Source organism: Mangifera indica, unplaced genomic scaffold (assembly GCF_011075055.1).
Source record: "Mangifera indica cultivar Alphonso unplaced genomic scaffold, CATAS_Mindica_2.1 Un_0052, whole genome shotgun sequence".
Lineage (NCBI taxonomy): Eukaryota > Viridiplantae > Streptophyta > Magnoliopsida > Sapindales > Anacardiaceae > Mangifera > Mangifera indica.
In genome coordinates, this window is record NW_025401144.1 from 49080 (window position 1) to 62129 (window position 13050).

General features: G+C 32.6%; 3 protein-coding genes and 3 non-coding genes across 7 annotated transcripts; all 6 read left to right on the forward strand.

The window, feature by feature from the left end:
* The first annotated feature begins 11 nt into the window (after nt 1-11).
* Nucleotides 12-1882, forward strand: LOC123206861 (60S ribosomal protein L28-1-like). Its single transcript, XM_044624125.1, has 4 exons — nt 12-168; nt 305-465; nt 552-715; nt 1565-1882. Exons 2-4 carry the CDS (start codon nt 318-320, stop codon nt 1703-1705), a joined length of 453 nt encoding a protein of 150 aa, XP_044480060.1. The 5' UTR covers nt 12-168; nt 305-317; the 3' UTR covers nt 1706-1882.
* LOC123206894 lies at nt 962-1053 on the forward strand. The gene has a single exon (XR_006500149.1). It is a non-coding gene; the product is annotated as a small nucleolar RNA R24 (small nucleolar RNA).
* Nucleotides 1106-1198, forward strand: LOC123206895. The gene has a single exon (XR_006500150.1). It is a non-coding gene; the product is annotated as a small nucleolar RNA R24 (small nucleolar RNA).
* On the forward strand, nt 1384-1472 carry LOC123206896. Its single transcript, XR_006500151.1, has one exon. It is a non-coding gene; the product is annotated as a small nucleolar RNA R24 (small nucleolar RNA).
* Nucleotides 1883-4161: 2279 nt separating the features above from the next.
* On the forward strand, nt 4162-7894 carry LOC123206858 (histone acetyltransferase type B catalytic subunit-like). 2 transcript variants are annotated; one of them, XM_044624119.1, is made up of 10 exons: nt 4162-4299; nt 4406-4447; nt 4963-5072; nt 5240-5308; nt 5432-5470; nt 5551-5627; nt 5746-5830; nt 6511-6592; nt 6722-6882; nt 7005-7894. In XM_044624119.1, the coding sequence occupies exons 1-10, from the start codon at nt 4221-4223 to the stop codon at nt 7665-7667; spliced, it is 1407 nt and encodes a 468-aa protein (XP_044480054.1). In that variant the 5' UTR covers nt 4162-4220; the 3' UTR covers nt 7668-7894. The 2 variants fall into 2 exon arrangements, with proteins under 2 accessions (XP_044480054.1, XP_044480055.1); XM_044624120.1 differs by lacking the exon at nt 5240-5308.
* Nucleotides 7895-9359: 1465 nt separating this feature from the next.
* On the forward strand, nt 9360-12007 carry LOC123206869 (40S ribosomal protein S15a-5). Its single transcript, XM_044624140.1, has 3 exons — nt 9360-9533; nt 11254-11414; nt 11602-12007. The coding sequence occupies exons 1-3, from the start codon at nt 9404-9406 to the stop codon at nt 11698-11700; spliced, it is 390 nt and encodes a 129-aa protein (XP_044480075.1). The 5' UTR covers nt 9360-9403; the 3' UTR covers nt 11701-12007.
* The last annotated feature ends 1043 nt before the right edge of the window (nt 12008-13050 follow it).

Consider the following 13050-nt stretch of genomic DNA (forward strand, 5'->3'; position numbering starts at 1 on the left):
TAGATCACTAAAATTACTTAAATACCATTACGAGGGAAAAGTGTCGGACGCTTTCATTTGGGCTTCATACCTTCACGTTTAATTAGGGTTTTGGACGAGTATATAACTACCATTTGAGCTCATTTCTCTGCCTTGGCAGCCTTAGATCCTTTCACTCTCTCAGCCGCCGTATGTCTTCATTTCCCTCTTTGTGCTGCTTCTAACACGATTATAATTCCCATTTCATGATTTTCCATTTAACGATATGATATTTTTCCAGTTTTATTCTATCATGTAACATCTCTGATCTTTCATTTGTGCTCAGGTGATACAGAGGAATGGCGACAGTTCCAGGTCAGTTGATTTGGGAGATCGTGAAGAAGAACAACTGTTTCTTGGTGAAACAGTTCGGCAATGGCACTGCTGGCGTTCGGTTCAGCAAGGAATCCAATAACCTTTATAACCTCAACTCATACAAGCACTCGGGTCTGCCCCTAACTACCTGCTTAAACGCTTATTTGGTTTTTGTTAGATTGTATTGCTGATTTGTTTGACTTGCATGACGAAATTAGGGTTGGCGAACCGCAAAACTGTGTCTATTCAGCCAGGTGACAAAGATCTGTCTGTCGTTCTGGCTACCACTAAGACCAAGAAGCAGAACAAGCCTGCTCGCTTGCTTCAAAAGTCCGTCATGAGGAAGGAGTTCCCCAGGATGGCCAAGGCTGTTGTCAATCAGGTACTTTTCCTTTTTAATTTGGACTGTTTAATATCTCTATTTTTTCATATCTTCAAGCATTTGAGTGTTATTTTTCCATGTAAAGTATGTTGTGCATAGTTGGTTTAATTGTTTAAAAAAGGTTTTTACTTTTCATTGTCAATCCTCTTTTATTAAGGAATGCCTGTGTTTTAAACTTATATGAACTAAATGCCCTGGCTTCCATGTAATGTTTCTTTGGATTTACATTACTCAGAATTTAACTTTCGGGCTGTGATGAGAAGCTAACATGTAAGAAGACCTCTCTTGCAGTGGATCTTCTGTGAAATATATTTTGTTACGCTTGGCTTCTGAGCTTTATTTGGCTTGTTTGAATTCTATGGGCTTCGGGGTTCTAAAATTCTTAACTTGCAAGCTACAATGAGAAGTTAACATGAAAGAAAACCTACTCTTGTTGTGGATCTTCAATGAAATATAATTTGTTAAGTTTGGCTTCTAAGCTTTACTTGGAATATTGCAATTCATTGGCTTTGATGACTACTGAAATTTAACTTTCAAGCTATTTTTAGAAGTTAACATGTTAGAAGACCCCTCTTGTCATGGATTGAAATATAATTTGTTATATAATGTGATTGTGTGATTTTGAATTAAAGATAAAGTAATTTGTGGCACTAAAAATTTTTAACTTTCAAACTATGATGGGAAATTAACAGGTAAGAGGATACCTTTTGTTGTGAATCTTCAATGAAATATACTTTATTATACTTGGCTTCGTGAGAAGCACTTGACCATTGTGTGCTTGTAATTAGTTTGCCTAGTGTCTTTTTTATGCTGCCTTTATTAATAATTTCTTGCATGCCAATATTTCAGGTTGCTGATAACTACTACAGGCCTGATTTGAAGAAGGCAGCCCTTGCAAGGCTCAGTGCTGTTAACAGGAGCCTTAAGGTTGCCAAATCTGGTGTCAAAAAGAGGAACAGACAGGCTGTGAAGATCAGCTGCAGGAAGTGAATGTAGTTTGAATATGTCATGCCTTGTTTGCAAAATGGTTTTTATTTAGTTTTTAGAGCTATGAATTTTCATTTTTTTTACATTTATCAATACTGGAGAGATTATCCCCTTCTAGGCTTCTACCATGCTGGTAAGGGTAAAATCTAGATTTTGAATTACATTTGTGGTTTTTAAGCATCTTCTCATTGTGCAATTTCAAGTTTGGAGAATTATTTAACTATAAATTCTGAAAAATAAACATGCAAAAGACTATAAGCAAGGCAACTTTTTCATATGCCTAATTCATAGATATATAGGTTCCATACTCATCAGATATCCATACTTTAATTACTCTTATACATTCAATCATTGATTCATTGTTTATAAAACTAGAATCAACCATCAACAAGAAGAACAAGAGGTACCAAACGACTGTAAAGGTGTCCTGTTGCCATATTGCCACCACCATGCGGACAACCTGACCCAGATTAAGGCAAATCAATGGATGGTACTCATTTACGAACACAATCCTTGCAAGTGATTATGCTCTGAGGGCAGAAGAAAGGGACACCATTTGTATCATGAACCATATTCATGTTCTGAAACGAAGCTTACTTAACCCTTGCAAGGCATCGTTGCAGAAAGCACGTTCTAAATCCACCCAATAGGTAAATTGTGCGTCTATCGGTTCATTTAGTTCATAAATTTATCCATATCTTTCGTGTAACTCTTCATCAAGTCATATATGGTAGTCAACCACTTTATCAAATCAATTTCTTCACAAACTTAATGTTCAATGTTAAAATTGATCGGAATATATACCTGCAAACAATTAGACAATATCATGTAATTTTATTCATTATACTTTCCCGTAGATAAATATAAAACCACACGAGAATAAGTTATCAATATATATACCCAATTATTAGATATTTACAAGTAAACATCAATATATTATGTATCAATTATTTAATAGATATAATCACAATTAATATTGCAATATATATCCCCATACGATATGTAATGAATATATACATACACAATATATAATACATATATTATCAATCAAGATGGTTAAAAAAAAAATTGACAATCATAATTGGAAGACATCTTTATAGAAAAACATTTACATTTGAAATATTTCTTTTAATGGTTATTAAGGTTCACACAAATCATCTTTGTTGCATTGAGATGGTTTTTTTATTTGAGTGTGGAGTTTAATTATGTCTATAGAACATTTCCACAAGGTTAACTAAAGCCATCATGCAGCATACCCTTGCAATTGAAGTTCAAGGGGACAAAGTCTCTTTATGTGGGTCTCATTGCTTGATTAGTGGGTTGGGGACAGAGGGTTGCTCCTTGTAGGGGTGTGGGATAGAGCCCTCTAATGAAAATTTAATGAGAAATTTATGTGTAATTATGTTATCCAAAATTCTTATATGAATATGTGGTTATATCTTTTTTATCTTACAATAAAGTATTAAATAATTTGATTAATTTTTATAATATTTTCATATAATCAAACATGTTCGCAACAAAAAGAATAAATTTTGAAAAAGAAAAACTTGAATATATTCATTTTAACAAGTCTTTCACACATTTCATGCACATACCATTGAAAAATTTACAATTACCCTCTACCATGCGAGTCATGCTCACATGCTAGATGCATATAAAGCAAGGTAGAAAAATTGAGAAAAACATAGATTTATATGCTTGATTTCACTATTAATTATTTGTAACCATATTAAATAATTTAAAAAAAAATGTTAACACAACCCAAAAAAAATCCCAATCAATTTTATTTTATAAAGACTATAATTAAAAAGTTGTAATATCATATCAATGACATCTCTATTTTCAGTGAAACAATAAGTAAATCTCCATAACTTAAGCAATAAAAAATAAAGACAAACAATTTACTAACATTTTTTTCTTTTTTGTATGAAAAACAGACAAAATACTTGAAATCGATGATAAAAAGGTAGTATTTGTAACAATTATGTGGTGGTTTATGGGTTTTGAGATAGTTAAACTAAGGGAAAGACAATTTTATGAAGGGGTAATTACATCTAATCTTAATATGTTAATCACAAATGTATAGCAATTAGTAGAAGATTATTTTTGTATAAACCCTTTGAAAAATAGTTATTTTAATTAATTAAATAATACTATACATATACAATTTTGAGTATACAATTAAATATACATATAATTTATTATCATGTGATTAAATATTATTTTATCTTTAATTCAAAATTACATACATTTGTTAAATTATATATTCAAAATTGTGCATAAGTAGTTTTTTTTTAATTAATTACTTTTAAATTTACAAAGTAAAGAGAGAGCTTAACATAACTGGGTCGGGTCAAGGTCGGACCAGAAAAGCGGCCCATAATGGTGCTCCAGACAGAGTAACTTCCACAACTCCAGTCTGTATATATAGTCTGAAAGTAATCTCCGTTTGTACACTACAATTTCCCGCTTCAATTTTTCTCATTTCCCGCTCTACCAAACCCTAATTCTTCCAATCATGGCCCAAAAGAAACAACCGTCCGCCGATCCCGTCACCGAACCCAAGAAGAGGAGGCGTGTTAGCGTCGCTGACGTTGGTCAGCATACTCGCCTCCGATTTCACATCTATTTTTTTTATTATTTGACAGAAAATACTGTTTTTGTGTTTAGCTTAGCTAAATTCTACTGCCTTGTCTGTGTCAGATGCTGGAGTTGAGGCTAAAGACTGCATCAAAATTTATCTGGGTACGGCTTTAATTTAATTAACCTTATATGATAAATATGTTTTTACATTTCAAGGTAAATTTATTTTCGTTTGATTCATAACCTATCACTTTCGTTTTTTATGATTAGTCTGTTTCCATCTTGATGCTGCTAAATGCGCGGAGTTAAATTTTTTGATTTTGTTGTTTGCATTATTGCCGAAAAGTTTTGGTTTTATCTATTTATTTCTGGATTTGTTTCTTCCTTAATCTAATATGCCATATATAAGATAGGAACGGCCGAGTTTGAATTGATCTCTATTTTCGTTTTTACAAATTATTTAATCAGAATAATTAGTCCCAATGAGTAAGCTCATAGTTCTTAACTAGTGAAGCTCTTTAGCTTGCTAAGTCGGCCTTTTTTTAAATGTGCAGCATAAGATGAAGAGTTAATTTCCTTTTTTCCTTGCATTGTTGTAAATATTCTGATGTTGGTCCTTTTTATTTGTCAAAGTTTTGATTTGGCACACATTTTTATTTTGATTGCTCAAATTCTAGTGTCTAGCAAAGAAGAAGTGGGTGTTTCAGACAGTTTCTGCATTAATCCAGTTGACTTGAATAGCTTTTTTGATGAAGATGGGAAAATATACGGTTACCAAGAGTTGAAGGTAATCTATAGATGTCTTCCCCTGAAGCTTACGGGTATTTTTCAAGCTACATTCAATGATAAAAGCGTTCATAATTTTAATATTAATTATCACTTTGTATCAATTGTCAATGAGTTCATGAATTCTGTCATAATTTTTTTTTTGTAACGTGATATGTTTTTTTGTAGATAACTATATGGGTTAGCATGATATCATTTCATTCATATGCTGACATAACCTTTAAGAGCACATCTGATGTAAGTACTGAAATTTATTTATGGCCAACTAGAATCAAAGTGGTGTTAAATCTGCTTCATTTTTTTTTTTTTTTTTTGAATATTTTTCATATTGTTTATTTTAAATTTATTTGGTGTTGCTAGAGGGGCAAAGGGATTACAGATTTGAAATCTGCCCTTCAGGTATGTGCTGATTTTTCATATAAACCTTTCATTTGATTGTTTATATCCTTGGGACTTTATAAACTGGTGATTTTCTACAGAGTATTTTTGCTGAGACTCTTGTCGAGAGTAAAGATGACTTCCTTCAAACTTTTTCTACAGAAACTCATTTTATTAGGTACTGTGCTTTGGGACATTTGCTTACTAGGTTCTAAGGTTCAATTATCTCTGTGTCCATTTGGTGTTGGCTTCTGGTTTATTTGTGAGTTGAGACTACCTCTTATTACTATTCTCAGATCTGCTGTCTCAACTGGGGAAGTGATACAACACAAGGCTTCCAATGAACATAGCCATGTAGAACTGGCTGTTTCTGATCTGGAGGTAATTTATATTTATAAATTTTCAAGTTTATAATACTGAGAAAAGAAGCTCTAGTATGAATTTTTGTTCACTGCCAGCTATGTGTGCTTTGTAAGCGGTTCATAGTTTCTCTATACATTCAAAGACATTAGTGATTAATAAGTTAACTCGTTCCATTGTGAAAGCGAAAGTTCCTCCATGCGGAAATTCGGTGGCCCTAGTTCATTATGTCAAGCTTCAAAAGAAGCATTGGAACTGATCCCACGGGGGAAGGGGGGAGGGGTGCTAAGCTGCCACAATATATAGATCACAATTGTCAGTTTCTGTCCAGTTTCAGTCCCATCTGGCAGCATCACCACAAAGTGAGCTTCTGGGGAAAAAAATTGTCTTTAGATTTACTTTTTTCTCCTTATTTGTGTTGTTTAGGTGGGATACTGGGGTTGAAATGCTGTAGTTGATCAATTCCCCGTGATATAAATGTTGGAGAAGGATCTTGGAGACTTTTGAAAAATAATTTTAATGGAAGTAATCAGCATATAATCTTTTGGATCCTTTTTAAGGATTAGATATGCTTTGTTTTAGAACATGATTATAGTTCATGATACGAATAGTTTCTCTTTCTTCTGCCCTCAGTATATTCACTTGTGAGGATTGTGTTTGTAAATGAGTACCATCCATTGATATGCCTTAATCTGGGTCAGGTTGTTCGCATGGTGGTGGGCAATATGGCAACAGGACACCTTTACAGTTGTTTGGTACCTCTTGTTCTTCTTCTTGTTGATGGTAAATTTCTCATCTGTAAGGCCTAGGAAAGCAATGCTTATTGCATTATTCTATATTGTATTCTTATTCTTCTTAGTTGCTGTCTGAATTTAACTCTGATTTCTAATCGTCCTTTTTTATCTCAATTAGGAAGCAATCCTATTGATGTTACTGATCCAAGATGGGAATTATATCTCTTGATCCAGAAAAAAGAGGATCAGCAAGGAGACATTCCAAATAGACTGCTTGGTTTTACTGCACTATATCGGTTTTATCATTATCCTGATAGTACACGCATTCGACTCAGTCAGGTTCACTTCTCTTATTGCTAGACTTCAGTCAATTTGGACGAATAAGGAGTCCAATTGGTCTTTTCTTCTAAGCAGTCAGATATTTGATTAAGCAAGATAATGAAATGCCTCCTTGATTGCAGATTTTGATATTGCCTCCTTACCAACGCAAGGGTTATGGCAGTTACCTTGTAGAGGTGCTCAGCAATGTTGCAATAGCTGAAAATGTTTATGACTTTACAGTTGAAGAGCCATTAGATTCCTTTCAGCATGTGCGCACTTGTGTTGACATAAAACACCTGCTTGCTTTTGAACCAATCCGACATGCAATTAATTCAGCTGTTCTGAGTCTGAAGGAAGGAAAGCTTTCCAAGAAAATCCATGCCCCTCGATTTGTGCCACCTCTCAGTGCAGTAGACGATGTCCGGAAAACACTGAAAATCAACAAGAAACAGTTTCTCCAGTGTTGGGAGATTTTGATATATCTTAGCCTTGGACCTGCCGACAAGTGTATTGAGGATTACTTTACAATCATTTCAAATCGTGTGAGAGCTGATATCCTAGGAAAAGATTCTGGGACTGCTGGGAAACGCCTGATTGATGTCCCTACCACTTACGATCAGGAGATGTCGTTTGTCATGTTCAGGTCAAAGGATAGTGAACCTAGTAGCGTCCAGATGGATACAACTGAGACAAATCAGGAACAGCAGCTGCAACAGTTGGTTGACTTACGGATCAGGGAGATCAAGTTAATTGCACAGAAGGTGTCTCTGGGCTGTGCTTCAAGTGTCACTGCTAAAGAATAGTCTTTTGAGGTCCTTTTGTAGGTTAACATGAACCATGATTAGTCTGTAAGTAAATGATGACCTACCCGACATTCATGTTACACTCTTTCTCTGCCTCCTGTCTAGGTCCATCAGTACCCTCTTCTAGATATATTATTGATGTGAAGTTTCAAGATTAATTAGAAATAGAGAACAATATTATCTTTTTAAATTTAATGTAAGGTTCATCAATTTGTTGTGCTTCCAAACATTCTGGAATGATGCTTTTTTCGCCTCAAGTGTAATTGTCATACAAAGAGGGATTATTTATCGTACCACATCCCATTGATGGAACTTTCAAGCTTTTATGGTTCTGTCAATATACTTTTGCTTTAGGTTTATAGGCAGACTGGATCTCAATAACTTCACCAAAGCCTTGCACCCTGTGTATACTAAATAAGTATATGCAAAATCTCCATGAATAATAACATATTACCCATTCTTGCATAATATCATAGAACCCCTTTTATAAAATATCATCTACTTTTTTATGGGTATAAATTAGCTTATTTATTAGAGTATACTATGACTACCTCTTTTATACGGCTGATTAATATGTTTTCAACCGCAATCTACTTTAAAACCTTATTAATTATTAATAAAAATAATAACTAAGCCAAATATATAATTAATTACTTAGATTAAGAGAAGTTTCACGCTTGATTTTATGTCTTTTGAGTAAGAATTTGATAATAAATTTGTTGGAAGTGAAATTTGGATAATGAAGAGTGTTAGGGTTTTTATGAGGGTGGGAAGATAAGAATGAGGGTAGACTTGTCATTATGTCAGATGTTAGATTATTTCAACCTCAGAAATATTTGACTAAAATCGTATATATACCTCATCAAATAAGATGAATTTAATTAATTAACCCATAATCAATAAACATTAAAAAAAAAAAATTCAAATGACTTTCACACTCAAGGTTTGATGCATACCTAACTTTTCATTAGCTAATTATCAAAAATTTAAATACTTATTTATCTATTAAATTTTACTGTTACTGTCAATAGTAAAATTATTATTTAACAAAAATATTTAAAAAATTAAAAATTTACCACATTTTCACCCCTAAGTTTAAAAATTAATAAATCCTCCTTATTTAAAGTTTGAAAAACTTACATTTTCCTTTAAGGTTTTTTCAACATGTTGCTGGCACCCGAACACAGTGGCATTCTCTATCTCTCCCAGGTTTTCTTTCAGTTATGCTTCATTTTTAACCATTATTGATCGATGAAACTGATCGATAAAGACGAATAATTCATCTCTAGAAGAGGACACGTTTTTATCGAGGATGGCCAAAAATAGAACAAGAGGGAGAGAGAACACGATCGTTGTGGCCACCAACCACAGACAACGATGATTGAAAAAATCTAGGAAGAATATTTATTTTTCAAATTTTAGGTAGAGTGTATTTGTTATGTTTTTAAACCTATAGAGAAATATGATAAAATTTTAGTTTTTTTAAATATTTTTATTAAATAATAATTTTATCTTTGATAAGAACAATAAAATTTAATAGATTTGTAAGTATTTAAATTTTTAATGGTTTATGCTGGGAATTTGGGGGAAAAAATAAATTGACAGGGAGCAACAATCTGTCAGGGTTGACAATTCCCCTTCGGGTTTGTTAAGATTAACTAAAATGCCACTTCATGATAAAATTAAACCCCTTCTTGTCAGGCGAGGCAGCCTTCGCGGTTTTGCAGTGAAGAGAGATGGGGAGGAGGATATTAAACGACGCGTTGCGAGCTATAGTGAATGCAGAGAGGAGAGGCAAATCTGATGTTGAGCTGAAACCAATCTCTACTGTGATGTCCTCTTTTCTTAATATCATGAAATATCGAGGTAAATATAATCTTCTATTCCTTTTCACCCTTTTGAATTGCGTATTTTGATTGTTCAGATTAAATTTATATACCTTGTGGATGAAAATAGTGGCACTAATGACGCACAGCAATAATTTTCTCTGTGTCGAACAACTAATATTTTCCGTTGAATATGGAATCGAGAAGGACACTTTCATGATTTGAAATTCTGTGAGGTGGCTGAGGAAAAAGTATAGACTTAAAGCAGGTTTAGGGTTGTGCAATATATAATGTTCAATCTGTTGGACTATTTACTCATTTGTTATTTTCTGTTGGGTTTTAATGGGTGCTCGAAATTTTGAAATGCAGTCTTTGAGTATATTGTCTGCCTCTGATCCATGGGCGCTACATTTCATTTCATTGAAGCAAAATTTTTTGCAGAATATACTAATTTTAATTTAGAATTTTTTTTTTTACCTCGATTATGTAAATGTTGACGCTATCATCCATCAGATGCGTGATGTAAATTTACTAAATTTATTTTTCTGATTTTCTGTTAGAGAAAATGCCAAACCCCTTGTTGATGGAATATAACTTTATCAAACATGTATGTAGGGGGAAGAGGGGTGCTACATGAATTCTTGATGAAACCAAAACCAAGTTACTAATTTGCTGCATTTTTCCAGAAACTGTGTGTATCTAGAAGTTTTAACTTATTCAATTGGAGGGTTAATGCTCATTCCTTAGGTTTAACTTTTACATTTTGAGCTATGGAGTCTAACAGTAGAAACAGTAGGATTTATCATGTATCTGGCTATGGCTCATGGGCTTATCCATTATAGGGCTAACCTGAGCCAGCCCTCGCAAAAAATTACAATTTTATAGATGTTGGTTATTTTTACGACAAAATAAAAATCCTAAATAAATTAAAAAACGTAATCCTCTCTTTTCATCACATCCTCTCTAATCTTTTAAAAAATCTTCAAATGAAATAAATTTTCATATAAAATTTATTTTGTTCTGATTCATAGGGCCTCAGCTTTTTAATTTTTTATTATTATTATCATCATGAGAAACTGTTACCAGCTTATCATTTCTAAATACTATAAATTGTAAATGAAATAATGGATATATGAATATCTTCTGGAATCTCTCAATTTAAAGGCTTTGACAGAGGAAAGTCTTAAGTATTGTTTGTCAACTAGAGAAGACGTGGGTTTATCATGGAAATCTCAGGAATTCCCTGTAATAATTAGATTATGTGATAATGGAAATTTATATGATTATAAAGTTGCTATCTCTTAATATTTTATTGTGGAACATTGATTTATCTCTTTCTTGAAGGGTTGGGTTTGATTAGGCTTTGATACTAATGTCTACTTCCTGCGAGAACCATATTGGGCTGCTTTTAAGTGGGTGGTGACATTGTACCTTTATTTCATGGGGAGACGGGAGTTAAACATGATTCAACGCATAGTTTTGGTCACATATGAATGTTTCCATTTGGTATTCTGTCTGCATCTTGGCTTTTCTTTAGCTTGCATTCCTACCAAGCCCTTGAATGGATTTTGAACATTATTCGATGAAGTTGCCTTAATGATATTTTCTTGATAATAAAGTGGCTGTGTTAGCTTCTAGCATGTTCTGTAAACTACTCATTACAATTCTCCAATGTTGTCTGTGGACTGCACACTTTGAAGTTGTGAGGCTATTGATCAATTTGTTGTAACTTGTTAACTTGGCCCTTTTGCTCCTTACAGGATACATCAAGGATTTCCAAGTTTATGATCCGCATAGGGTGGGGAGGATAACTGTTCAACTACTAGGCAGGGTTAAAGATTGCCGGGCACTCACTTACAGACAGGATATCAAAGCAAAGGATATTGAAAAGTACACCACTCGTACACTTCCTACTCGTCAGGTTTGTTCAAATGTCTCCCTTTTTAGTTCTTTCATGTGTTTACCCTTTTTAGGTATGAATGGTTTGCTGCTAAGAAATGCTGTGTACTGGAAATGTCTGTGGGATCTAACATATTTCCAAAAGAAAAGACATTTTATTCTGGTCTTTTTGTGTGCTCTTTTTCTTTATCTGATTTCTTGCAATGCAGTGGGGTTACGTTGTGATAACAACTCCGGATGGCATTTTGGATCATGAAGAGGCTCAAAGACGAAATGTAGGTGGTCAGGTTCTTGGTTATTTTCATTAGATATCCTTTTTGTCTATCTCAAAACTTTTGGGTGAAGAGTTTGGAAGTGTGGTGCAGCCTGCCCTCACCAGCAAGAATATGTTAAATTATCGGTTCAAATCTTCTGGATCCTGTATCAGTTGCATAATTGAACTGGTCGGATTGTTGCAGAAAGCAATGTTTTCCATACCGTTTACGCTAGATGATTGATTCATGTTGTTCATTTCTTTATGGAATTTTTAAGCGTGCAAAACACTGGTCTAATTTTAGTCAAGCTTAGTTCTGCTGCTATGGATAAAGAAATAAAATCTCAAAACCAGTTGCGTCCGTTGCTCTGGGCCAATTCCATCCTATGATGGGATCTCCACACACAATGATAAACTGAAATATTTATGTGATTCAAAATAAATGATAATTATTATTCAAATATTTTTATATTTTTAATTTTATTTCTTAAAATGTGAAAGATTTATTTTTTAAATAAAATGTGCATATTAAAGAAATGTGATTATTGAGTTGAATGTATAATATATAGGCCAAATGGCTATTCCCACCCAAGGTTTGATCAAATGACATAATCTCACCTTTAGATTTTTTGAAGTTAATTTTTCGCCCATCTATTAAATTTGTTTAAAAAATCTGTTAAATTTTTATAAAAATATTGAAAAGGCAGTAAATTCTTTGGCTAAATAACATTGTGTTCTCAAAAATTTATTAAATAATTTTTATATCTTTAATTTACATTAATTATAATTTTAAATAAAATTAACAAATATAAATATGTATAATGGTACAATCACATATAATCACATGTTTAAAATAAATTGTAATTTTTTTTAAATTTTAGAGGTGATAATAAAAAATTTTAAGGGGTTTTAAAAAAATTCTAAAAAAGTTTTAAAATGTTTTCAAAAATTTTAAATTTAAATGTTTTTTAATAGTTTAAAAATTATAATTACACTTTAAAGAAATAAATATATTGCAATCAAATAGAGATATAAATATCATATTAAAAATAAAAATATTATTAAAATATGTGGGTGAATAGCACTTTTATCCCTATTAAAAATATTAAAATATGTCTTTTAAAAATGTTAATTTGTCTCCTGTTAAGTTTAAAAAAATAAGATTTATACTCTTACTTATATTTCATATCATAATATTTAGATAAAATAACATAAATACCTTTTAATAGTAAAATTAATTATTAATTTTAATAGGAAGACAAAAATAAGTTTTTAAAAACTTAAAGGTAGAAATTCATCGTTTCATTATACCTTGAATGAAAAATAGTTATTTGGCCCACTATGCACACGCACACACATATATATATACGCGCACATGTGTACATGCGCGCACACACGTATACGT

Bases quoted from the DNA above. Each gene is read 5' to 3' on its own strand.
- LOC123206861 (XM_044624125.1), top strand. From the start codon at position 318: ATGGCGACAGTTCCAGGTCAGTTGATTTGGGAGATCGTGAAGAAGAAC. The intron at 466-551 runs GTCTGCCCCTAA...TGACGAAATTAG, and splicing joins CAACTCATACAAGCACTCGG to GGTTGGCGAACCGCAAAACT. The intron at 716-1,564 runs GTACTTTTCCTT...CCAATATTTCAG, and splicing joins CCAAGGCTGTTGTCAATCAG to GTTGCTGATAACTACTACAG.
- LOC123206858 (XM_044624119.1), top strand. From the start codon at position 4,221: ATGGCCCAAAAGAAACAACCGTCCGCCGATCCCGTCACCGAACCCAAG. The intron at 4,448-4,962 runs GTACGGCTTTAA...CTCAAATTCTAG, and splicing joins CTGCATCAAAATTTATCTGG to TGTCTAGCAAAGAAGAAGTG. The intron at 5,831-6,510 runs GTAATTTATATT...AATCTGGGTCAG, and splicing joins TGGCTGTTTCTGATCTGGAG to GTTGTTCGCATGGTGGTGGG.
- LOC123206869 (XM_044624140.1), top strand. From the start codon at position 9,404: ATGGGGAGGAGGATATTAAACGACGCGTTGCGAGCTATAGTGAATGCA. The intron at 9,534-11,253 runs GTAAATATAATC...TGCTCCTTACAG, and splicing joins TAATATCATGAAATATCGAG to GATACATCAAGGATTTCCAA. The intron at 11,415-11,601 runs GTTTGTTCAAAT...CTTGCAATGCAG, and splicing joins GTACACTTCCTACTCGTCAG to TGGGGTTACGTTGTGATAAC.